At 37.9% G+C, this 27,445-nt stretch overlaps 1 protein-coding gene across 1 annotated transcript; it reads left to right on the forward strand.

Annotated features, from left to right (window-relative positions):
- The first annotated feature begins 12,618 nt into the window (after nt 1–12,618).
- LOC107954550 (receptor-like protein EIX2) lies at nt 12,619–17,764 on the forward strand. The gene is made up of 4 exons (XM_016890145.2): nt 12,619–12,808; nt 15,017–16,907; nt 17,009–17,092; nt 17,428–17,764. The coding sequence occupies exons 1-4, from the start codon at nt 12,619–12,621 to the stop codon at nt 17,762–17,764; spliced, it is 2,502 nt and encodes an 833-aa protein (XP_016745634.2).
- The last annotated feature ends 9,681 nt before the right edge of the window (nt 17,765–27,445 follow it).

Genomic DNA, 27,445 nt, shown 5'->3' on the forward strand with positions numbered 1-27,445 from the left:
ATTTTTAGGCTTAATGGGCCAAAATTGGAATGATGGGCCATCGGGCCCAATTCGGTAAGAACCCTCGGTACGTGATTCTGTTAGTACGTGAAAAGTAGGAATATGCATGAAAAACCCTAAAATAGATAAATTACTGAAATACCTTTAAAAGTGGAAAATTTACAATTTTACCCCCTAGTAGATAAATTACCGAAATACCCCTAGGGTTAAATTGACCTAAATGCATGTTTGACTGTTGTTATTTACTGCATGCCATGTTGTTATTATCTGATGCATGGATTGGGATATTGACGGAGGAAGTACTAAAAGTGGCTTGTCCACGTACTGGAGGCTTTGCCTCAATTTACTGTTAACTGAGCAGCAAGGCTACAACTGTGGAGTGTTGGGCTAGGTGGGTTGAGCTATTCCCCACATGGAGTGTAGGGCTGGTACGGGTGGAGTGTAGTGGTTGGTGGGTTGAGTAGTCTCCCCAAATGGGCTTGCATATGTTATTGATGTTGCATGTATTTTGAAATAGGCCTATGGGCCATACTGTTATCTGAATAAGGGGCTAAGGCCCAGTTTATTGTAATCTGAAAAGGGCTCTGGTCCAGTACCACTGTTACCTGAATGGGCTTAGGCCCAATAGGCTTGAGCTTACTTGGGCTTTGAATGGGTTTTCCTTACACACTGAGTTTCCCCAAACTCACCCCTTTTATTTTCATCCACGCAAGAAATCCCCAACCATAGTGGGCTTGGAGCTGTGAGGGAATTCGGAGTGGCCACCCGTTCTGAAAGTTTGGTTTTCTTATGGTGAACTGGACATCCTTTTATTTATGTTTGAAGTTTTGGGTTTTTTTAAATGTAATAAGGCCGCTTAATTATTTTTGATGGTTTTAATATGTATTACTAAGATAGGTATTACTTATTTTAACTGTTGAAATCGGATAGCTTTAGGGCGCGTTTTCAAAAACAACAATTGATTTAAAAATAATACGACAACAAGCAAAGCTTCCGCAATGAAAGTATTTTCCAAAATTAATCACTTTTCCTAAAAATGACTTAATCAAAATCGGTTTCCTAGAAATATCCATGACGTTAAGGTGTGGCAATGGCGGTATGCATGTCTAGGATTGGATCCGAAGGGAGCTTGGTACTTAAGCAGTCCGATGGACTTACCACATCTTTTCCGGTTTCCTACCTGGTACACAGCTTCCATTCACTTTAACCTATAATGAAATTATCTTTTAAAACACTAAGTAAGTTTTTTCTGGATCAACAATATAAAATGTTTTGAATGCTTCGATATGGCATGTCGGATCCGGTCATAACGTCTGGGTCGGGTTTGGGATGTTACATTTAGTGGTATCAGAGCCTAGGTTGCAACAACTCGGCTGTGGAATGGGTTTACAAAAACAAAGATTTTTAAAAAAAATTATAAAGATTGCGAAAAATGCGAATTTCAAAATTTAGATCTTTAGAATGTGGCATTCCGAATCTCCGGCTCAAGTCTGTAAGTATTCTGAATTTTTTTGAATATTTTCCTGAATTATCTGTCTGTACTGAAACCCTACTTGGACACTCTAGATAGGATGATACTGAAACCATAGAAAAATTTGATAAGAGACTGAAACTGTAGCTAGACTCCAATTCTGCGAAAACAAACTCTAAATTACTGTCTGATTCATAAAACATCCGTAATAAACACTGGAATATTGAATTAATGCATAAAAACTCATAATCGGATAATACGATATGAGTACAAGAGCCGATCGTGGAAGAGGTCGTGGACGAGGCCAAGGTAGTACTCAAGTTGGATCTTCGTCTTCTGAACACATACCCGCTAGAGTAGCACGACCACCACCGGTGGATGAGAATAGGCCGTATGATCGGGCCGCGGAGGATGATGCCCTGTCACAGGCAATGCTTCGTATTCTGGAAAGGGTTGCCGGGGCAAGTACGGGCAATGGAGTTCGGGGATCTATTTCTGAACGGCTTCGGGCTAACGGAGCGGAGATCTTTAGGGGCGTGTCTGGTATCGCCTCGAATGTGGCAGAATATTGATTGGAGGCCACAGAACGGATTATGGACAACTTGGACTGCTCTGAGGAGATTGTGAGTGGGGTATCTGTACTAAGTCCTTTAAGTCACTCGGTTAGGGTAGACAAACTGTATAGGGATGTACCCTTAGAAACTCAAGGTAGGATTTTCCCTGGAGATCTAATGGAGTTACCATTCAGAGAGTTTGATCTCATTTTGGGAATGGACTGGCTTGTTAAGCATAAAGCGACCCTGGATTGTGCTGCTAAACGAATGGTGTTAAGGACCACAAAGGATGAGGAGGTTATGGTGATAGGTGAGCGAAGGGATTATTTGTCCAATATGGTGTCGGCATTAAGAGCCGAGAAGTGGATTCGGAAAGGTTGTGAGGCCTATTTGGCATTTGTAAGTCAGTCGGAAGAGGAGGGACTGACAGTGGATAAGGTTAGGACTGTAAAGGAGTTCCAAGATATTTTTTCGGAGGAGCTTTCAGGATTGCCTCCTAACCGAGAAGTGGAGTTTGGAATCGACTTATTGCCTGGAACGGCACCAGTGTCTATCGCACCGTATAGAATGGCACCGAAGGAGTTGGTGGAGCTAAAGGCACAATTCAAGAGTTGTTGGATAGGGACTTTATTAGGCTAAGCATGTCTCCATGGGGAGCACCGGTGCTATTTGTGAAAAAGAAGGATGGTAATGCGGATGTGCATTGATTATCGCCAGTTGAACAAACTAACGATTAAGAATAAGTATCCACTGCCAAGGATTGACGATCTGTTCGACCAACTTAGAGGAGCTTCTGTATTCTCCAAGATCGACCTTCGATCTGGATATCATCAGTTAAGGGTCAAGGAGGTAGATATCCATAAGACGGTATTCAGAACTCGGTATGGTCATTACTAGTTTTTGGTTATGCCATTTGGACTGACGAATGCTCCTGTAGCATTTATAAATCTGATGAATCGTGTGTTCCAACCATTTTTAGATCAGTTCGTAGTCGTTTTTATTGACGATATCCTGGTATATTCTGAAAATGAAGCGAAACATGATGAGCATCTCCGTATAGTGCTGCAAGTGTTAAGAAAGAAGGAACTCTTTGCGAAGCTCAGCAAGTGTGAATTTTGGTTGAGGGAGGTAACCTTCTTAAGGCATGTGGTCTCTGCCGAAGGGATTAAGGTGGACCCTCGAAATATTGAAGCAATTTTGGAGTGGAAGCCACCTAGGATGGTGTCGGAAATTCGAAGTTTCCTAGGGTTGGCAGGATACTACAGAAGGTTTGTGGAAGGTTTTTCTATGATGGCAGCACCTCTGACAAAACTCATAAGGAAAGGGGTACCGTTTGTATGGACTAAGACCCAGCAGGAGGCTTTTGAGAAGTTGAAGAAAGTTCTGACTGAAGCACCTGTGTTAATTCAGCCGGAGTCTGGGAAGGATTTTAGTGTGTACAGTGACGCATCACACGTGGGTTTGGGCTACGTATTAATGCAAGAGGGTAAGGTGGTTGCATATACATCACGACAGCTTAAGCCTCATGAGGGGAACTATCCGACTCATGATTTAGAGTTGGCAGCAGTGATATTTGCACTTAAGATTTGGAGATATTACTTGTACGGAGAAAGGTGTATTATATACACTGACCATAAGAGTCTTAAGTATTTGTTGACTCAGAAGGAGCTGAACCTTAGGCAAAGGAGATGGATTGAGTTACTTAAGGATTATGACTGTTCGATCGAATATCACCCAGGCAAGGCTAACGTGGTAGCTGATGCTCTAAGTCGTAGAGCTGTATCTGATCTGAGAGCAATGTTTGCTCGTCTAAGTCTGTATGATGATGGAAGTCTGTTGGCTGATTTGCAAGTAAGGCCAACCTGGGTGGATCAGATTAAGGAAAAGCAGTTGAACGATGAGTCTTTGGTCACTCGTTTCCAATAAGTTAAGGAAGGGGAAACTTCTAAGTTTGGGTTAAATGGCGAAGGAGTTCTGTGTTTTCGAGGAAGAATTTGTGTTCCGAAGGACTCTGATTTGAGGCAGACAATATTGAAGGAAGCTCATGGAGGACTTTGTGCCATGCATCTTGTAGGGAACAAGTTGTATCACGACTTGCGAAAATTGTACTGGTGGCCTGGACTTAAGCGAGAAGTAACGGAGTTTGTAAGGAAATGTCTGACATGCCAGCAAGTGAAAGCTGAGCACAAATTACCTTCTGGACTGTTGCAGCCAGTGAAGATACCACTTTGGAAGTGGGAGAGGGTAACCATGGACTTTGTGAGTGGGCTGCCCTTGACACCATCGAAGAAAGACTCGGTGTGGGTGATTGTGGATAGGTTGACCAAATCGGCCCATTTTATACCTATTCGTATTGACTTTTCACTTCAAAAGTTAGCCAAGTTGTATGTGGCAGAGATTGTGCGACTTCATGGAGTCCCAGTTTCGATTATCTCTGACCGGGATCCCAGATTCACATCTTGGTTTTGGCAAAAGTTGAATGAGGTATTGGGGACGCAATTGAACTTTAGTACGGCTTTCCATCCCCAAACTGATGGTCAGTCAGAGAGGGTTATTCAGATTCTGGAGGACATGTTGAGGGGATGCGTGATTGACTTTCTAGGTAATTGGGAGGATTACTTACCGTTGGCAGAATTTGCGTACAATAACAGTTACCAGGCGAGTATTCGAATGGCACCGTATGAAGCACTGTATGGACGAAGGTGTCGTACACCTAGTTGTTGGACCGAACTAGGAGAGCGACAAGTTCTTGGACCAGAGTTGGTAGCTGATACTGAGGATAAGGTCAGAATAATTAGGGACCGGTTAAAAGAAGCATCTGATAGGCAAAAGTCGTATGCAGATTTGAAGCGTAAGGAGATTGAGTACTCAGTAGGTGATATGGTCTTCTTAAAGGTTTCTCCTTGGAAGAAGATATTAAGGTTCGGTAAAAATGGCAAGTTGAGTCCGCGGTTCATTGGGCCTTATCGGGCTTTGAAGCGAGTAGGCCCAGTGGCTTATCAGTTGGAATTGCCTCCAAAGTTAGACAGGATTCACGATGTTTTTCACGTCTCCATGTTAAGGTATTATCGTTCTGACCCTGCTCACATCCTGCTAGTTGCAAAAATTGAAGTTCAGACTTATTTGACCTTTGAGGAGGAGCCTGTGCAAATATTGGCTCGAGATGTTAAGGTTCTTAGAAGGAAATCTGTCCCGTTAGTGAAAGTACTTTGGCGTAATCATGGAAGGGAAGAAGCTACTTGGGAATCAGAAGAGACTATGCGTCAACAATACCCTCAACTAGTTGGATCAGGTAAATTTCGAGAATGAAATTTCTTTAAGAGGGGTAGAGTTGTAACGCCCCAATTTTTGGGAATTCTGTGAATGTTTGCATAGGTTTAATTATGTTAGTGGGCCTCTAGAAGGCCCAAGCTTAAGATAGAACCGGACAATTTTAGTTAATTTTTGTTCCATAAGAAAAAAGGGGTGAAATTATGAAATAGGACCTATGTGAAAATGTTTGAAAATGCTATAGACTAAATTGAAATGGCCAAATAAATAGGAGTGCAAAATAGGAGGATTTGCATGACAAACCTCCCATTTTACATGAAGTGGCCAGCCATCATGTTGTTGTAGACAAAATGTGCACTTGATATCCATAATTTATGGTACAAATTGATACAAATTGATAATGGGTTAGGTAAATGTTCCATGATAATGGGTTAGGTAAATGTTTCATGATAATGGGTTAGGTAAATGTTCCATGATAATGGGTTAGGTAAATGTTCCATTATGGGAATTTCATGTCTTTTGTATTAAAGAATTAGATGGATGAAATATGAAATTTTATTTTTTTAAAAAAATGGTGAAAAGAACAAAGTTTTGTCCATCTTTGTTCATCATAGCCTAAAGTTAGAGAAGAGAAAGGAGAGGAGAAAGCTCTTGAATGTTCGGTCACTTGGGGAAGAAAATTGAAGGTAAGTTCATGGTAGTTTGCTTTTATTTTGAGGTTCATGAGTTCTTCTTGATTCTACCTTAACTCTTGAAGCATATTTTGGTTTTTAGTTGTGTTGTGAGCATTTAGTCATGAATTAAAATGAAGGAAATGGTTGTTGTTTCATGTTCTTTTGATGAAAAATGGAAGATAGGTGAAGTTGAGCCAAACAAATGAGAATGCATGTGCCGTTAGATGCTAAAGGGAATAATCGGCTAACATGTTGTGCTTTAAAATGATGAAATGGAGATTATACTTAAGTAAAATTATAGATATATGATGATTGATTAGTGATATACATGTTTAAATAACATGCATGCAAGTTATGTGTGAAAGAGTGATTTGGTAATAAATCTGCTTGGGACAGCAGCAGTAACGTGACTTTGGAAAATCACCATAAATTGTGAGAGATGAGTTAGAAGGTGCATAAATTATGTAATTAAAGCTTGTTGAGTCTAGTTTCAAATGAAATAAACGAGAACATATTTTGAATTCTGTACAATGAGAATTTTGATTCGTAATGAAGAGTGGTCAGATTAGTCAAACAGTGAAACATGCGAAACTTTGAGAAAAATCTGGTATTGATTGGCCAAACCAAAAATTCTGAAAATTTTATGGATAGAATATATATGAGTCTATTTTCTGGGAAAATTAACGGCACTTGATTTGGAGTTTTGTAACTCCAGTTATAAATGATTTAGTGACTGTTGCTCAGGAAGACAGCTTGCAGTGAAATTATGATTATGTGGTAAACATTGACAAAAATTTGTTAATGAGTTGCTTATTGATTTCTTATAAGCTTACTATGATCTGTAGGTGTGGTTGGTCGAATATTGTAAGGGTTTAATACGTAGTTCGTATTTGAATAGTTAGATTAATGTGTTAGTAATCCAATTGTAGGCAATTCGTGTGTGGATCTCGTCAGCATATCGTCGCAAACAGGTGTGTAACTAACACCCTCTTTATTAGTCTGGATCGGCAAAAGTCGAAAAGCTGAAATTCCAAAAACCGGTATTTTGTAGATTTGCGAGTGTGCGAATGCTCGTGAGGTAAATCGATTAATGTTTTTGGTAAGCTGCAAAATTTGGACTGCAAAGTGCATGATTTTTGTGCCATCGATATTTTTGGGCTTAATGGGCCAAAATTGGAATGATGGGCCAACAGGCCCAATTCGGTAAGAACCCTCGGTACGTGATTCTATTAGTACGTGAAAAGTAGGAATATGCATGAAAAACCCTAAAATAGATAAATTACTGAAATACCTTTAAAAGTGGAAAATTTATAGTTTTACCCCTAGTAGATAAATTACCGAAATACCCCTAGGGTTAAATTGACCTATATGCATGTTTGACTGTTGTTATTTACTGCATGCCATGTTGTTATTATCTGATGCATGGGATTGGAATATTGACGGAGGAAGTACTGAAAGTGGCTTGTCCACATACTGGAGGTTTTGCCTCAATTTACTGTTAACTAGCAGCAAGGCTGCAACTGTGGAGTGTTGGGCTGGGTGGGTTGAGCTATTCCCCACATGGAGTGTAGGGCTGGTACGGGTGGAGTGTAGTGGTTGGTGGGTTGAGTAGTCTCCCCAAATGGGCTTGCATATGTTATTGATGTTGCATGTATTTTGAAATGGGCCTATGGGCCTTACTGTTATCTGAATAAGGGGCCAAGGCCCAGTTTATTGTAATCTGAAAAGGGCTCTGGTCCAGTACCACTGTTACCTGAATGGGCTTAAGCCCAATAGGCTTGAGCTGACTTGGGCTTTGAATGGGTTTTCCTTATACACTGAGTTTCCCCAAACTCACCCCTTTTATTTTCATCCACGCAGGAAATCCCCAACCATAGTGGGCTTGGAGCTGTGAGGGAATTCGGAGTGGCCACCCGTTCTGAAAGTTTGGTTTTCTTCTGGTGAACTGGACATCCTTTTATTTATGTTTGAAGTTTTGGGTTTTTTTAAATGTAATAAGACCGCTTAATTATTTTTGATGGTTTTAATATGTATTACTAAGATAGGTATTACTTATTTTAACTGTTGAAATTGGATAGCTTTAGGGCGCGTTTTCAAAAACAACAATTGATTTCAAAATAATACGACAACAAGCAAAGCTTCCGCAATGAAAGTATTTTCCAAAATTAATCACTTTTCCTAAAAATGACTTAATCAAAATCGGTTTCCTAGAAATATCCACGACGTTAAGGTGTGGCAATAGTGGTATGCATGTCTAGGATTGGATCCGAAGGGAGCTTGGTACTTAAGCAGTCCGATGGACTTACCACCTCTTTTCCGGTTTCCTACCTGGTGCACAGCTTCCATTCACTTTAACCTATAATGAAATTATCTTTTAAAACACTAAGTAAGTTTTTTCTGGATCAACAATATAAAATGTTTTGAACGCTTCAATGTGGCATGTCGGATCCGGTCATAATGTCTGGGCCGGGTTTGGGGTGTTACACAGTGGCTAGGGGGCTAGGGTTTTCTGATTTGTTTTGTGTATTAAGGTTTGGGCTGGCTTAGTGGGCTTAGGGTTTTTAATTATTTGGGTATTTTAATTTGGGTTAGGGTAGGTTAGTTGTAATGTATTTGGGCTGGGCAAATTTTGGGCTTCTACAATGGTTTTATGAATTTGGGTTAGAATTGTATCTGAGCTGGTATAGGTTCTTTATTTGGGTCTGAAAATTTGTAAAAGGACATTGATGATGGACTTTTATTGGTTTTTATCTTAATTTATTTTTGTTTTTGTTTATTTTTATTTTTGGTTTTTCTCTAACAAGCCCGGAAATGGGCCAATTACACCCAATATTATAGATGAAAAAACATATGGTATTTGCATGGGCAATGATATTTTGCCTACTACTCCAAAACTAGTAAGTTAGGTGGTCGGATGGACAAGAAGACGCGACTCCGCTTCTTCTACCACGATATTCCCAGTGGCAAAAATCCTACTATGGTCCTGTTAGCTGAGGCCAACATCACCCAGAATTTCTTTTCCCCATCCCCATGCAGCAGCTTGTATGCAATGGATGATCCCCTCACTATAGGGCTTGAACGAACATCTACCACCATCGGAAATGCTCAAGGGTTCTACATAGCATTAAGTAGAGATCCTAACAAGTTCACTGCAGTTTTTTACCACTAGCAGGTTCAATGGAAGCTTCTTCAGTTTGTTCTCACGATATCCCCCCACTGATTTTGTTCCTAGCCCCGACACAATTTGTGAAATGGTGATAGTCGGAGGGAGAGGTGCGTTTAGGATGGCCAAAGGGTTTGCCCTATTACGAGCCACTTCTTATAGCGCTAAAACTGGATATGCGAGTCTCGAGATCAATGCTACTTTGTACCATTACCAAACCCAATTGCAGAATATTAAAATTCATAATAAGATCAATAAAAGAGTATATTCCTAATCCGCAAACCAATTAGTATTGCCACAACATTTGTTAAAAAATCGGGATCATTTACTCATGTGTTATTCTTCACTTTGGGGTGTAATTTTAATTTGAAATTTAAAAAGCTCCAGTTTGGTGTCTATAGGCACTCAATAAAACCTGGGAAAAATATTCCAATACACATTAATCCATCATTTAACATATACTAAAATCATTCAACACAACGTGCCTTAATTTGGCATCAAAATACTTAAAACATTTTAGTATAAGTATAGCTTACCTACCACTCTTTCCATCATTCATAACCACTTATAAAACTATGTCATTTCCAACTTCCATCCATAGCCTTGCACCATTAACCAAGACATTTCATACCAACATTTTAGCCATGTCCTAGACCACCAAATTTGCCATACAAATAATACATGTATGATCTAGCAATTCAACATTAAATTCATACTTCCACATAAGTGTTACCCATCCAAAATTTCCATCCAATATAACATATATATTAGCCCTATATACATATCATTTCTAACTTGTAACTTTCTCAATCATTCTTATTTGTATAATCATTCCAAACAACCAACTCAATAACGCACAAATTAGAATAAACCATACCATTTTACTTATCATATTACCATTTCACTTATATAACTATTCTAAACATGGTCAAAACATACCTATACCAACAAGGTACTAATCATTCATGCCACATTTCCATTCTAAACTTATATAATTCTAGCATATCATCTACCAACATTAAAACATATAATTTATACCAACTACCATGTACCTATTCATATTTGCCATACAATTAATATATTTTCCATTAGGGGTGAGCGTTCGATCGAATCGAATCGAATCGAATGAAAAAATTTTGAGTTAATCGAGTTGACAAATCATATTTTATCATCCTAATTTGATTTGAAATTTTCTCGAATCGAGTCGAGTGAGATGGAATTCAAATCGAATCGAATCGAATATATTTGTTCGAGTTAAATTTTAAAAAATAATTTTGGGTCCTTGTAACCACTGTCACCCATCATAATAAAGTTTGTCCTCCTTAATCAAAATTTTTATTAACTTTCATCACCTCATAATTTATTTATTAATCTTTTATATACGGGCTAACTTCTTTGCTTGCTTAGTTATTTCAATTATCTTCAGATTCTTGTCCCTATGTATTTTGGAATTAAAAATACATTAAATGTAAAAATGTGATTTTTTAATAAAAGTTATTTTAAAGATAAAATGTGAAATTGGTACCAATATAAAATTTTAACATGAATATTTAATGGCATAATTAATAATTCAATTTTAATATAAGTATTCAATATGACTAAACAATTCAATAATATAAATAATATAAAATGTGAAATTTAATTAATAATATAAATAGTAGATATAAATAAAATTATTACTATTTATGTTTAGTGATTTTTTTTTGATAATTTTGATTTTTTATTTGAGAGTAAAGGGTGAGAAGTAAAAATTTAGGGGGAATATAAAAAGTTTTGGGGGATAAAAGTTTGAGGGAAGGTAAATAAGGGGGAGTAAAATTTTGGAGGGAAAATATTAAAAAAAATTGGAGGGTGGTTTGGGGTAGATGGGAGGTGGGATTGGAAGGAAGTAAAAATTTTGAGGGGAAAGTGGGAGGGAGTAAAAATTATGGGGGAAAATAAAAAGTTTTGAGGGTTTTGGGGAGTAAAATCTTGAGAAAAAGTAAATGGGAGAGTAAAATTTTGGTGGGAAATGGATTTTGGGTAGACTGGGGGGTTGGGATGGAAGGGGAGTAAAAGTTTTGGGGGGAAAGTGGGAATGAGTAAAAGTTTTAAGGGAAAAGTAAAAAGATTTAGGAGTTTGGGGTAAAAATGTAAAATATTATAGTTTGATATTCGAATTATTCAAATTATTCTAGTTATTCGAATTCGAAAACTCAACTCGATTCGAACTCAAAATTCGAAAAAAAAATCAAGTTGACTCGAATAACTTGATTCGTTTAACTCAATTCACTATTATTTTGTGACTTTCTCATTAATAAAATTTTTTTCTCTCAAAAAAATTAGTAAATTTAGACACACATAAAAGTATAAATGTAAACCACACCCAAGGTCACTCTAATTTCTTTTCTCAATTTACTCACTCTTAATATTATTGTTCGAACTAGTCACTGCTGTTAAAAATTCTATTAATCCACTAACGGATTGCTGTTGTAACAAATTAGCCAATTGAATGATGACACGTGGCACTTTCTTTTGACTTTTGACAAAAATTTAGAAACCTCTCTATAATTAATCCAAAACATTTTTCCCTTTCTATTCTTTTTGTAACTCAAAATGTAGAAACCAAAACAGGCATCTCAAAGCTACATATCCTTCACCATTTTCTCAACAATGGATCTATGACAACTATCAATGATAACCCACCATACATCCACAAATAGTTAAAAGAAAAATGAACATATATAAATAAGAATGGATGTATGGCATAGATAGGGCAAGGGCAAAAGCTTCAACCTTTATTACTCGTTATATGCAGGCAATTCGAATTTTTGGCAGCTAAGCCAAAATTCTAAACGTCTAATAGATTTCAATAATAACCTCATCTTTGTAATATTTAAAGACTTTGACGGCAGACCTACAAGAGTTTACAACATTTATTGATTTATTTATTTACAAGCTAAACTATACCACAGGTTATACTGTCCCTTTTTGTATTATCTAACTATCATTTTCTTTAATTTGGTCACCCAACTAATCAATTTTTTTTAGTCCATTTCCGTCAATTGTCAGTAACTCTCTGAAGGAAGGGTGATGTAGCAATTAAAAAATTGATAATAACAAATTTAGCTCTCAACTTTTACATATTATTTGAATTTAGTTAAATTCTTTAAAAAATTAACCCTCAAAATTTACCAATTGTCTCAATTTGATCCTCATATTTTTTAAATAATTTCAATTTTTAATTTTAAAAATAATTGTTAGAATTTTATAAATTTTAAAAATTAATTAATTGTTACAAATGGTTGTTTGTGTTTGTAGTTGATTATATAGGATTCAGACCTTAGATCTATTAAATGCCACTTTTTAAAAGAGATTACTTGAATCAATTGATCTAAACTTCAAGTTTAGTTTTAGTACTCATACAAGAATAAAGGCCATTTCAAGCTTGTGTAATTTATTGAAAGTATGCTTTGATGTATGATTGCGTTTAATTGTATGTCAATAATGCGGATGTTGTTATGTCTCTCGGGGTTTGAGTATGCCAGATTTAGTCCTTGTATTGACGCAGCTTACGCCATTCGGGAGGCGTTGTCATGGCTAAAGGCTCTGCTCTTCGACAATGTAGTCATTGGGTCTAATTGTTTGGCTGTTATGACTGCTTGGACTCCGCCAATAATTGATGCATCTGAGATAGGTGTATCGTTACATGACTGTTTAGTGCTGAAAGATTAGTTTAAGCATCGGTCCTTTTTTTGGACTAGTCGGTGTAACAACAAGACAACCCACTTACTTGTGTAAGCAGCTTTGTTATAAACAAACCACATGGAGTAGGATGTTTTTTCCCTTGCATCTTTTTCAAAGAATGTTGCAATTATACCATATGTTGATATAAATGAGGATTACGGATGGTAGGTTCAGATTTATGGGGTGGGGTGAGCCTATTGGCTCAGGTTTAGTAATTTGTCTTCTCCTTGTGTTTGCTTGTGTTTTGTGACTTTCTCATTAATGAATTTCTTTTCTCTCAAAAAAATTAGTAATTTTAGACCGGCATAAAAGTATAAGGGTAAACTACACTCAAAGTCACCCTAAAATAGAGTTTATCCACTCTAATTTTTTTTTAATTTAATCATTCTAATTAAAATAATTACTCGAACTAGTCATTATGTTAAAAATTTCATTAATCTACTAACGGATTATTGATGTGACATATTAATCAATTAAATGATGACACATAGCATTTTTTTTTTTTACTTTTGACAAAAACTTAAGAACTTCTCTATAATTAATCCAACACACTTTTTTTCCCTTTCTCTTCTCTCTCTAACTCAAAAGGGAGAAACCAGAACAGGCATCTCAAAGCTACATGCCTTTCACCATTTTCTCAACAATGGATCTATGGCAACTATCAACGATAACCAACCATACATCCACAAATAACTAAAGAGGAATGAACATATATATATAATTAAGAATGGATGTATGGCATGGATAAGGCAAGCTTCAACCTTTATATATAATTCGTTATATGCAGGCAATTCGAATTTTGGGGAGCTAAGCCAAAATTCTAAACGTCTAATAGATTTGAATAATAACCTCATGTTTAGATATTTTACTATATTTAAAGAATTTGGCTGCACACCTACAAGATTTTACACGATTTATTTCTTTATTTATAGGATAAACTATACCACAGGCTATATGTATCTTGTCCTTTTTCTCTTTACATCATTTAATAATAATTTTTTTAATTTGGTCATCTAATTAATCAAGATTTTTTTAGTCCATTTCCCTTAAGCGTTGTTAAATCTCTAACGAGAGGATAACTTAGCAATTAAAAAATCGATAATAACAAATTTAGCCCTTAATTTTTACATATTATATCGATTTAGTCATAAATTTTAATAAATTAACTTTCAAAGTTTACAAATAGTCTCAATTTGATCCTCATATTTTTTTAAAGATTTTTAATTTTTAAAATAATTTAGTAAAATTTTAAATTTTATAAAATTAATTAAATGCTGACATATCATCTATATGGCAATCCACGAGTATGCCACATTAGGAAAGTTAACAAATTATCAAGGAGTTGCTTTGTTTTCATTTAGATTCTATGTTTGCAAGTCGAAATTAACATATGCTATGGAGGCTTGTCTAGGTTAAGAATGAGAGCATATTGAGAGCTCTTGTATTAATTCATTGAGGAACTGTTTGGTGTGAGAGTGTAAATTGAATTGTAAACATTGGGTGTTTACTTCCGAAGTTCTCATGGAGAGGATTTAGAGGTGAATGTTCTATTCTTAATAGGATAAATTCTGTTGTATTGTGGATTAAAAATTCTGTTTATATTTTAACAGGATAAATTAATTAACACGAGTGACTAAATTGAGAAAAAAAAATTATTTTAACAAGAGTGACTAGTTTGAATAATTATTTTTACGAGAATAACTAAATTGAGAAAAAAAATTAGAGTGACCAAAATAGGAAAAATAATACTTTAGTGGAACCTTGGTGTAATTTGCCCTGAAAATTATCTTAGTCCGTAGACTTGGTTAAGTTGAGCTGCTTCTAAACTTTATGTTTTGTTGATACAGGAATATAAAAGATAAATTGATTTATTTTCAATAAAAGTTGAAGTAGTCTTCGTTTTCAAAATTTTGCATTTCTTACTCGAATTCCGTCTTTTCCATTTTCCTTTCCTCCTTTTTCTCTCCTTTAGCTTTTAAGACCTAAAAAGTCTTAAAGAATGTGGGAATGGGGCTTTCCTCATCGACTTTTGTTTCACTAACTTTATAACATTTTGTGGTTACATAAGTTTCCAATTTAATGCATTTTGTTGGAAGAAACTTCCTTGCGCTTCATGTATTTTTGTGTTTTAGCTAAAGCTTACGCTATATATTTGGAGTTGTGAGCCATGGCAATTGCAACCATGACTACTCCTCTTCCATTTCCTTTTTCCCTTTTCTTCTTCTCATTCCCGCTATCTGTTTTTCCATTTGTCATGCCAATTCCAACCTACTTTGCATTCAAAGTGAGAGAGAAGCTCTTTTGAAATTCAAGAATCATCTTATTGATCCTTCAAAGAGGTTATCTTCATGGGTTGAAGGAGGGGATTGCTGTAAATGGATTGGTGTCGTCTGCCATAACTCAACAGGCTACGTCAACCAACTGCACTTGGCTGCTCCTCCTCTTTCACAGCCTGATTTTGACGCACCACTAGCTGAATGGGAAGCTTACGTGCGGTCAAAACTACAAGGCAAAATAAATCCTTCACTGCTGGAGTTAAAGCATCTCAGTTCCCTGGACTTGAGCAGTAACAATTTTAGCAGCATACATATTCCGAAAATTTTCGGTTTGCTGGAGAGTTTAACTTATCTTAACCTCTCTTATGCACAATTTCAGGGAGCAATTCCTCATAACCTTGGGAATCTCTCAAAGTTGCAGTATTTTGATCTTGGAGGTAATGATCTCAAATCAAAAAGTCTTCAATGGGTTTCTGGACTTTCATCCTTGCAGTATCTTGATTTGAGTTATGCTGATCTTCATAAAGCAAATGATTGGGTACAGGTAACATTCAAACTTCCTTCTTTGTTAGAGTTGCACTTGCCAGGTTGTGATCTAGAAGATGTTCCATCTTCGATCAGTGTTAATTCTTCAAAATCACTGGTTGTTCTTGATCTTTCTGGTAACTTCTTATCTTCAGTACCTAAGTGGATATTTAGTCTTTATGGTCTTGTGTCCATTTATCTTAGTGAGAATTCTTTGGAAGGCCCAATTCCAGATTACTCTGGGAACATCTCGTTTCTTGAAGTTCTTGATCTCAGTGGTTGGAATCATCTCAATTCGTCCATACCCAATTCCTTGTATAGTTTAAACCGTCTTCAATTCCTTAGTCTTAGTGGTAACCAGTTACAAGGAACAATCTCGAGTGCCATTGGAAACTTGAGCTCTGTTACTCACCTCTATCTTTCAGAAAATCAATTAAATGGTCAAATTCCATTGTCTATAGGAGAGTTATCATCTTTGAAGTTGTTTGATGTTTCAAAAAATCAGTTAAACGGCCAAATTCCCTTATCTATACGGCAGTTATCATCTTTGAAGTTGTTTGATGTTTCAGAAAATCAATTACATGGTACTTTTCCATTGTCTATAGGGGAGTTATCATCTTTGGAGTATCTGGGTTTTGGGTATAATCTATTAGGAGGAGTTGTATTAGAAACCCATTTTTCAAATCTCATGAGATTGATAACTCTAGCAGCATCACACAATCGGCTTAGATTTGAACCAAACTCAAGCTGGATTCCCTCATTTCAATGTGAATGGATCGAATTGGGTGATTGGTATCTTGGCCCGAAGTTTCCCCAGTGGTTAAAGTTCCAAAAGAAATTGTCTTATTTGGATATCTCCAATGCAGGAATTTTAGATGTCATGCCCACTTGGTTTTTGAACCTTCCCACTCCATTTGAATATTTAAATCTTTCCTTTAATCAACTTACAGGAGGGATTTCATATTTGAATGTGAGAGACACTGTTGACTTGAGTTCAAACCGCCTTACAGGTCCATTCCCAAGAGTACTCTCAACTTTAAGATTTTTATTTTTGTCAAATAATTCATTTTCGGGATCTCTTTCTCAATTACTTTGTGATTCATCAAGTGGAAAACGGATGGAAGTTCTTTACATTGATAAAAATCTTATCTCAGGAGATATTCCAGATTGTTGGAGTCATTGCCAGGATTTGAACATTCTAAATTTAGGAAGCAACAATTTGACAGGAAAAATCCCACCTTCTTTAGGGTATATAAATCTTTCAATGCTAAACCTTCGAAACAATACAATGTTTGGAGAATTTCCGTCCACATTGCAAAATTCTACAAATTTGATTATGTTTTGTACAGCCTAATTTATGCCCGGGCCCAACAAGCAGAGACCCAAGGATCAAACCTACCCAAACAAGCCCATTACAGCAAGGCCCAACAAAGGTCAGCATAGGGTTTCAGCTTTTCTGAAACCCTAGCTAAGGCGCCGCACGTCCCTGGGGGCTCCTAACGTCTACCGCCGCTCTAGTTTCTGCCACCGACGCCACCAGCTATTTCCATCAATTACCTGCAAGGGCAGCACGCAAAGCAAAGGCAAAACAATGCAAAATAATAGAAATAGAAAGATGTATTAAAATCGGCTATATAAGGAGACAAACAAAATGTAACAGGGGTCTCTTTTTTTCGGTAATTAAGAAGAACTTAATAAAAAAGAAGAAAAAACAGATCAAAAAGGTTGACTCCCGTTTTTCTCTGTTCTGGTTTCTTATTCACTTTAGTCTTCCTTTATTACTTCTTTTTCTCTGCAACTGTTCAATAAAACAAACGGAACTAAAAGGGAAAGGAAGTACCTTTTGCTTCGACGGGCTAGCGTCGGAGCCCCACCCTCGCCGTCGTTGGATTCAAACCAAAAGGGGCATCTCATCCCTCTTCCTTTTGGTCTTGTGGCTGAGAAGGCTTAGCCTTCGGGGACGCTTCAAGAAGAGAAGGCAAATGGGCCGTTCTCGCGTAACTCCGGCCACTGGCCTTGGAGGCGGAGACGGTGGCCTGGGTTTAGGGGCTGTGGCAGAGAGAGAGAACCAGAGGGTGTCTCTGTTTTTTTTAAAAACGATGTAGGTTTTAGTTTTTTTTTCTTTCCTGTTATTTTTATAAGACCCGAAAACCCGTCCTTAATGGGTCTAAGATCCGCGCGTTCAGGCTCGGAGGGACTATTTGCACATCCGGTCCCTCCGCTCATGCAATATGGCGCGATCTGGTCCCATTCAAATTTTTAAATTTGGCCACTTGCTTTTTATGCGTTTCGATTTAGTCCAGTGCGGAGCACATGCGCATAAGGTTGGGGAAAATTGCTCAATCGATCCCCCTTCTTCTGCGCGCATCGCAAATCGATCTTGTGGCCTTATCTTATTGTGATTTTTCCCCTGGTATTTTGTTTTGTTTTTAGTTTAATCCTATCATTTTATTTATTATTGAGTTTATTATTATTATTATTATCATTATTATTATTATTTCTTCCTATTTATTTTTATTTATTTTATTTAAACCTTTGGTACGTATATATATATATACATATATTTGCATGACATACATGCATTATTCTTATAATATATATATACTTATATATTTTCATACATTTTATAACTTATGTACATATCTATAGATCTATATACATGTTTTCATTCTTATAAATATATACATATTTATATATAATCTTTATAGTTTAAAATATACTTTTTTATATATTTTTAAAATCCACATATATACACCTTTTCAATATATTTTTAACATGTATATAAATTAACGTATTTATTTGTATACATATGTATATTTTCATATTTTAAAACTTTAATTTGTACATATATATATTTTTTACTTTACAATATGTATACACTTACTTTTATGTGTATTTCTTTATTTTCGTATTCCATTAGTTTTATACATCTATATATATGTACATGTTTTTATATATACGTATATTAATTTATTTTATTAAAATATACTTTATATATTTCATTAATTCATGTATACACATATTTTAGCTCATGTCTATATATATCTTTTTATACTTAATTGTGTTTGCTACTTATTTATTTCATTTTTGTCATTATTTTGAATGGATGATTTAAATTTATTCGTTTCTATATTGTGTTATTTTGTATGTTATAAATTTGATCGTTCAAATTAATTGCTATTGTTTGCATCGTTTTTATATTTTCATGTTCATTATGATCTTGCTATGCATAAATAATGTAATTTGCTTTCACTATGATTTTGTGCTTTATTTTTACTCGATATAACAAAATTTATTTTTTCAAAAAATAGCATTTCGTGTTTGGAATTGAGAAAATCGTGCCCTAACTTACTGGGTTTCGTTTTTCTCGATAAATCTAAATGCACGAATCTTTTCAAGCTCAAATTTTAAATGATCCCGAGATCTTAAAAAGAGTCGCGTCCTAACTTACTGGTCGTGATCTCATTTTAAATCCGAGATGGCTAAAACATCTTTTAAATAAGCATTTTTTATCCGCGTATCGGGAATTTGAGACATTGTGTCCTAACTTACTGGATATGATTCTCTTTCTCGAATAACGTGAAATATCTCCTTTTTCCTGAAAATTTTCAACGTTTTAATACAAGGATCGTATTTTTAAAATTCTTCAAGGTTCTCAATTTTTGACATTAAGACATTAAGTAATCAACTAGGTACCAATTTTGGGCGTATCGAGGGTGCTAATCCTTCCTCGTGCGTAACCGACTCCCGAACCCGTTTTTTTTGAATTTCGTGGACCAAACTTGTTGTTTTAATAAAATCAAACCGTTTATTATAACAACCATTTTCGAGGTAATCCAATCACACCTCATAAAAAAAAGGGATTGGTGGCGACTCCCATTTTTGTTTTCATTTTCCAAAACCCCAGTTGACCCCGTCTTCATCCAAAAAATGGTACCAACAGCTTGGCGACTCCACTGGGGACTTTAAATAAGAGAGTCAAGCCATGAGTTGATTATTTCTTGTCTTTTTGTCGAAAGTTGAAAATTTGGTTTAAATATACGATCCTCTCATTGCATTTCATTTGTTTTGAGTTATAGTTTTTATCATGTTTTGTATTCTAAATTTTATATCTTTCTGCATTGCATTGCATGACCGTTGGTCACACCTTTTTAAGTGGGAGTGAGAAACTACGCCTTCGTGAGGTTTTCACCTCCGCATGGGATAGTGAATCGCTTCCGGGATACATCCGTACCTATGTCTTCGTGAGATTTTCATCTCCGCATGGCCATAGGGAAATGTATCCCCCTGAATCGAACTTGGTCCGTATGAGCCTATAATGGGTGAGGATCGAGGAATCTGCTGGTTCAGGTACCCAACTTTAGAGCCAAACCACATGTAATGAGCCATAGGAACTGACCTAAGTAGAGCTACTCCAATTTTTAGTGCTTACCTAAATGAGTGTTGTATTTATTCGTCGTTTACTTTAAATCTTATTCTGTGTTTAATGCTAATTTACTTTGTTTGTGATTGCATGGCATCTTCATTCTAAAAGAGGTGTCGATTTACATTCAGTTTCTCAGTAGAAAGCTTATCATGGAAAAGGGGTTTGTTGATAAAGTAGAGGATAATGCGGCTGTGCGAACATGGGCTGAAACGACACAGCGGGAGAAAGGCGATAGTCTTACCAAAGGGTACATGTCAGAATTGTGGGATTTTACCCGTATCAGTGTAATCCAGAATGACCTTCGAGAAATGAAAGAAGTCTGGGATCAATGGGATGTCGAGGCCAAGCAGCTGTTCTATTGTAATTACGGTGACCTACCTTATCTGCTTAGTGTCAAAGTGGACAAGTATTTATTCCGAGCCCTCGCTCAGTTTTGGAATCCTGCCTACAGTTGTTTCACTTTTGGGAAGGTAGATTTAACGCCTACTGTGGAGGAGTATACGACCTTGCTTCGGTGCCCAAAGATTCAAGTCGACAAGGCTTATTCCAGAGCTGCTTGTGTCCCTCCGTTGTTAAAGAAATTAATGAACATCACTGGGATGAGTGAGCAGTGGGTCGCTGCCCGGATCCAACAGAAAGGCTACAGTAAATGTGTTCCTTGGAAAAGTTTGCGAGATTTGGTGCTTGTACATCCTGACTTAAAGAAAAGGGTCGATGTCTTCGCTTTAGGTATCTATGGATTAGTGGTTTTCCCCAAAGCTTTAGGACACATAGACGAGGCTGTATCTGATTTGTTTGATCGGCTTAGTAAAGGGGTGACACCGGTTCCGGCAATACTCGCTGAAACTTTTAGATCCCTGAATGCGTGTCGAAAAGCAGGGGAGGGAAGGTTTATTGGATGCGCGCAGCTCTTATTGGCATGGTTCCATAGCCACTTCTGGAAGGTCGAAAAGGTCTCCTATCGGGTATTCTCTGATAACTACTCCCCTCTAGGAGAATTGGTGGCCACGCCAAGACGGGATGATATTTCAGAAGGAAAATGGATAGAGATACTCCAGAATATCCAGGATGAAGATATTGAATGGAGGGCTCCTTGGTTAATTCCCGATGAGATATTGTACCGATGTGGAGATTTTGACTGGGTTCCGCTGCTCGGGATATGGGGAGCTATCGGATATGCTCCTCTACTCGTATCAAGACAGTATAGATCACGACAATTCATACCAGCAACGCAGGGGTTGGCTTATAGTGATTTTTCCTATAGGGAGGACAATTACAAGAAAAAGGTTCGAGAGATATCTAGTGCCTGGAACCAGACTCGTCGAATGAAGATCTTAGCCGTGGGTCCGACAATTACCCCCGAGTATGGTCAGTGGCGTGATCAAAGGATCAACGACAACATCCCGGCGTCAAATTCAGAAACTGCTCGATCTTTAGAGGAACGCTTGCAAGTTTTGCCTTCTGAGATGGAAATCATCAAACAAGAATTTGAAAAAAGGAGTTTAGAACTGGGAAAGAAGATAGAACGACTAGAGGAAGAAAAAATGCAGTTAGGACTGGATGTGGACATTCAAAGATTAGAGGCCGATAAATTGAGAAAAGGAAAGAACAAAGCAGAAGAAGATTTAGACAGCCTGAAGACAGATTACAAGAAGTTGCGCAGGTCGGTAAGAACTGCTGGCTTGGGTAAAACGCCAGAACAGTGGCGACAAGAAATTCAGGAGGAAAAGACGAGAGCTAATCAATGGGAAAAGAAATTTCAGGATACTCGGGCTCGAGAAGTCGCCTTGGGAAAGAGTCTACTAGTTTGCCAAGATGAGAAGACGGAGTTGAAGGTCCGGATAACTGAACTAGAAAGATCGCTTCACCAGTACTGTAATCGTAATGCTACGGTTGAATTAAGGGCGAGCTTAGACAAAATTGAAGAATTAAAAGGACAAATAGGAGAGCTAGAGAATGCATTGCAGAATAGTGAAATACGGATAGAGCTTCTGGAAGAAAATAATGAGCAGTGGCAAAGACAACTCCATCGGTCTCAAGAGCAGATTAGAGAAAGAGATTATATTATGGGAGAGGCGGTGGCTCAAGTGCGCGAAGTAGCTGATCATCTGCAGACTCTAGCGGTCCAGGCTGATCTATTAAGTTTGAAGTATGAGTCAGAGTCGGACAGGGGCCGAGAATTAGCTTGGCTTCTTAGAAAGGTTAAGGCTTTGAGCGTGAGGGCAAAGCCGTATATGTAGTCTATTTTATGTAAAGAAGCTCTTTATCTAGTAAAGTTTTCTAATGAAGTTGAATTAGAATCAGTGCCTCTTTTTCTTTGCATTCTTTTCATGCATTGCATCACATCATATGCATTAATGACCATCAAAAAAACCTAATTGAATAAAATCATTTCAGTTAACCTGGAAAACCAACAAAGTTACGGCACCCGAGCTAAGGCAAAAATTATGGACCAAAGGTTGGAGAAGCTAGAGCGACTTCAGAAAGAAATGCAAGACCAGTTGCAGGCGCAAATGAAAGAGCAAATAGAAAAGATTCAGCGTGACATGGTGCAAAAGATGGAGGAGTCCCAAAATGATCTGGTGGCTAAGATGACGCAATTATTGAAGGGAGTAGATAAGGGTAAAGGTCCTGTGATTGTTAGTGAAGAAGAAAACAATGGTGAACCACTTTATCCTCCAGGTTTCACACCTCCACATGCGCAAGTACAGACCGCGCTACATTCGCGGAGACCCTCTGTGTCGGTTAGACCCCAGCAGTTTCAAGGCGATGCTTCAATCCCAACGAATTTTCAACCCGGAGCGGGCTTTAATCCTGGTGATAGCCCGAATAATATTGCAGTCCCAGATCTAGACGAGATGGTTGAAAAGGACAAGGCGAAGGAGGAATTTCCAAAACAATTTGAGGAGAAATGGAAATGGATAGAAGAGAAGTTTAGGGCAATAGAAAGCATCGAAAGCTATGGAACAGATGCAAAGGATCTGAGCTTGGTTCCGGACTTGGTGCTCCCTTACAAATTTAAGATGCCGGAATTCGAGAAATACAACGGGACTAGTTGTCCAGGATCCCATATTACTATGTTTTGTAGAAGAATGACGGGGCATATTAATAATGATCAATTATTAATACATTGCTTTCAGGAAAGTCTTACGGGAGCGGCGTCAAAGTGGTACAATCAGCTGAGCCGAGCTAAAATTGCTACTTGGAGGGATTTAGCACAGGCTTTCTTGAGACAATACAATCATGTCTCAGAAATGATGCCTGATAGGATAACTCTGCAAAATTTAGAGAAAAAATCGAACGAAAGCTTCAGACAATATGCGCAGAGGTGGCGAGAGGTGGCGGTTCAGGTGCAACCACCGCTTTTGGAAAAGGAGATGACGACGCTTTTTATTAATACTTTGAAAGCCCCGTTCATCACTCACATGTTAGGAAGCGCTTCAAGAAATTTCTCAGATATAATCATGAATGGTGAAATGATTGAGCATGCCATTAAAAGTGGAAAAATAGATGGAGGAGAAAATAATAGGAGGGCACCCCCGAGGAAAAGAGAAAATGAAGTGAATAATGTGAATACTTATGGTAGGTCAATTACCGTGAATCAGCCAAAGAAAGTGGTTGCTAATCAACAGGGATCATCAAGACAAGAGTCGGGAGCTAGGCAAACTACTGAAAAGCCCCAATTCACGCCAATCCCGATGTCATACAAGGAGTTGTATCAGACTTTATTCGATGCACATGTTGTTGCTCCTCGTTACTTGAGTCCTCTACAACCCCCGTATCCAAAATGGTATGATACGAACGCGCAATGTGATTATCATGCGGGAATTTCTGGGCACTCGATAGAAAATTGTACTGCCTTCAAGAAGGTAGTAGAGGGACTTATCAATTTAGGTGTTGTCAAACTTGACGACTCACCTAACGCAAAGAATCCGTTACCTAATCACGCAGATAAGGGGGTGAATATGGTTAGCGAAGGTACGGGAGAAGAAGTCAAGACTGACATTGCTGAAGTAAAAACTCCATTGAAATGGGTCTGGAAAGAAATGGCGAAAAGAGGTTTGGTTATTTCAGATTCTGAGAAAGGGCATGAGATGGGAAATTATTGTGAATTTCACCATGAAACAGGGCATGAAATCCAAGAATGTGAAGGATTCAAGGCCTTGGTTCAAAGCATGATGGATAACAAGGAGATGAGGTTTTATGAAGATGTGAAAGAAATGAGGAGCATATGCGCGACAGAGTTGGGAACAAAGGCTCAAAAAATAAATCATCCTGTGGTCATTATCTCACGCCCTAAGGGTAATGAGGTTAGGGCTCAGGTAACGCCGAAAATTGTAATCCAGAAACCATCAAATTTCTCTTATAGGGATAACAAAATGGTGCCGTGGAATTACGGGTGTAATGTGACCGTTTTGGGAAAAGAAGCAGAAAGAAATCAGGAAACAGTTTTTTACACGCGCAAGGGAAAAAGATATGACGCTCAAGCAGAGTCGTCCAGGGAAGAGAATTGGAAGAAAGAACAGAGGAAAGGGAAGGCAGTAGAAGTTGAGCCATTGGTAAATGAACCAATAAAAGAAGAGGAGGCAAAGGAGTTTTTGAAGTTTTTGAAACACAGCGAATACAGTGTTGTGGAGCAACTGCACAAACAGCCTGCCCGCATTTCGGTATTAGCTTTACTCTTAAACTCAGAAGTACATCGGAAGGCACTCTTAAAGGTGCTAAACGAAACATATGTGGCTGACGATATTTCGGTAAACAAGTTGGATCGGTTGATCAACAATATTGGTGCTGACAATTTTATCTTCTTCAATGATGATGAAATACCATCCGGAGGTAAAGGTTCTACTAAAGCCCTGCACGTTACTGTCCGATGCAAAGGGTACACACTCCCGGGGGCCTTGGTTGATAATGGATCTGCACTAAATGTATTGCCTTTGTCCACTCTTAGTCGATTACCAATAGACAGTTCGCACATGAAAGCATGCCAGAGCATAGTAAGGGCATTTGATGGAACAAAAAAGGAGGTTATGGGGAGAATTGAGGTGCCATTAAGGATTGGCCCAGTCACTTATGAGGTGGATTTCTTGGTAATGGATATTAAACCCTCCTACAACTGTCTATTGGGGAGACCGTGGATACACTCGGCCGGGGCAGTACCTTCATCATTACATCAGAAGGTGAAGTTGGTATCGGAGGATCGGTTGGTAACAATAGATGCAGAGGAGGATATTATCGCAATGATGACTAGCGATGCACCTTATGTGGACATCAACGAGGAGGCACTAGAATGTTCATTTCGGTCGTTAGAATTTGTGAACGCGATGTTTATTGCGGAGGGAAATAGAATTCCAGTACCGAAAATATCCAGGACCACTGAGATGGGATTGCGATTGATGGTAGGAAGAGGAGCCTTGCCCGGGAAAGGATTGGGAAAATATCTTCAGGGAAGGATTAAGGCACCAATGCCGAAGGAAAAGTTTGATAGATTTGGTTTAGGGTACAGGCCAGACATGAAACAGAAGAAGAAAGAAGTAGAGAAGAGACAAGAGAGAAGAAGGGCGCGTTTGAATGGACATGAAGCTAAGTGTGAGCCTTTAACCTTTCCCCACATATCTACATCTTTTGTGTCGGGAGGATTTATTCATTCTGAATGTGGAGTGCCCGGTAGCGGCATGGGATGAATGTTGGAAGATGTTTATACCAACGCCATAGAAGCAACGGAAAGGAGGGCTTTGTTGGAGATCTGCCCTTATGAGCCTGGAAGCGAGCTAAACAATTGGACTGCTGAAGAAATCCCTATAGTCTTTAGGGCTTATTCAGAGTAATGCTCAAAACATTCCTGTTGTTTGTTGGCCTAGGAACGATATGAAATCTTTTGTGAAATAGGCATTGGGCCTAAATATCATTATTTTAATGAAATACGTGTCTACGTTCATCTCAATCAGTCATTATTTTTTCCTTTTATATTTTTCATTCGGTTGATTGTCTTACAAATAATTCTTTCATTTGCAATTCTTTTGCACAAACATATTCGTAAATTTATATTCTTGGTATATTCTTTGATATGCCCTCATAGGTCTTCAGATATCAATGACATGAGTGACGCTGCTTCAAACGCGGAGCCTATTTTTGAGCAAGAAGTGTGTTTAGAGGAATCCTGCGACTTTGAAAATGACGAAGATTATGATGCATCTCCCGACTTGTTAAGAATGGTGGAACGAGAGGATAAGCATATTCTACCTCACAGGGAATCATTAGAAATAGTGAGCCTAGAGGATGGAAAGGAGGTGAAAATTGGAACTGAAATCACCGCAAAGACAAGGCAAGACCTCATTAATTTGCTCCGAGAATTCAAGGATGTTTTCGCATGGTCATACCAAGATATGCCTGGGCTAAGTACTAACATTGTGGTGCATCGTCTGCCTATAAAGGAGGATTGTAAACCCGTTCAACAGAAGCTCAGGAGAATGAGACCTGACATTGTGTTGAAAATAAGAGAAGAAGTCAAAAGACAATTCGACGCTGGTTTCTTACAAGAGGTCAAGTATTCGGATTGGGTAGCCAACATCGTCCCTGTTCCCAAAAAAGATGGAAATGTACGAATGTGTGTGGATTATAGGGATTTGAACAAGGCTAGTCCAAAGGACAACTTTCCACTGCCTCACATTGATACTTTGGTAGATAACACGGCAGGCTATTCATTGTTTTCTTTCATGGACGGTTTCTCTGGATACAATCAAATAAAGATGCATCCTGGAGACATGAGAAAAACCACATTCATTACCTTATGGGGAACATTCTGCTACAAGGTAATGCCCTTCGGATTGAAGAATGCGGGAGCAACGTATCAAAGAGCTATGGTGACTTTGTTTCACGACATGATGCACAAGGAGATCGAAGTCTATGTTGACGATATGATCGCGAAGTCTAGAACGGAAGAAGAGCATATTCAGGTCTTGAAAAGGTTATTTTTGAGATTAAAGAAATTCCAGCTCAAGCTTAACCCGGCCAAATGCACGTTTGGAGTCAGATCAGGGAAGTTATTAGGCTTCATAGTTAGCAAAAAGGGGATCGAGGTTGACCCAGACAAAGTAAAGGCAATACGAGATTTGCCTCCCCCGCGCACTCAGAAGGAGGTTCGAGGTTTCCTAGGGAGGATGAATTACATTGCTCGGTTCATCTCACAACTGACAGAGAAATGTGATCCAGTATTCCGGCTCTTAAAGAAACATAATCCGGGTGAATGGGATGAAGAGTGTCAGAATGCTTTCGATAAGATAAAGAAGTACTTGGCTAATACCCCAGTCTTATCACCTCCAAGTCCAGATAGGCCATTGATATTGTATCTAACAGTGTT

The sequence above is a fragment of the Gossypium hirsutum genome, chromosome A11 (assembly GCF_007990345.1).
Source record: "Gossypium hirsutum isolate 1008001.06 chromosome A11, Gossypium_hirsutum_v2.1, whole genome shotgun sequence".
Classification (NCBI taxonomy): Eukaryota; Viridiplantae; Streptophyta; class Magnoliopsida; order Malvales; family Malvaceae; genus Gossypium; species Gossypium hirsutum.

Excerpts from the sequence above, each read along its gene's own strand:
- LOC107954550 (XM_016890145.2), top strand. The coding sequence starts at position 12,619 with ATGCGGATGTTGTTATGTCTCTCGGGGTTTGAGTATGCCAGATTTAGT. Across the intron at positions 12,809-15,016 it reads AATTGATGCATCTGAGATAG|TTGTGAGCCATGGCAATTGC; the intron begins GTGTATCGTTAC and ends ATATATTTGGAG. Across the intron at positions 16,908-17,008 it reads AAAATCCCACCTTCTTTAGG|CCTAATTTATGCCCGGGCCC; the intron begins GTATATAAATCT and ends TGTTTTGTACAG.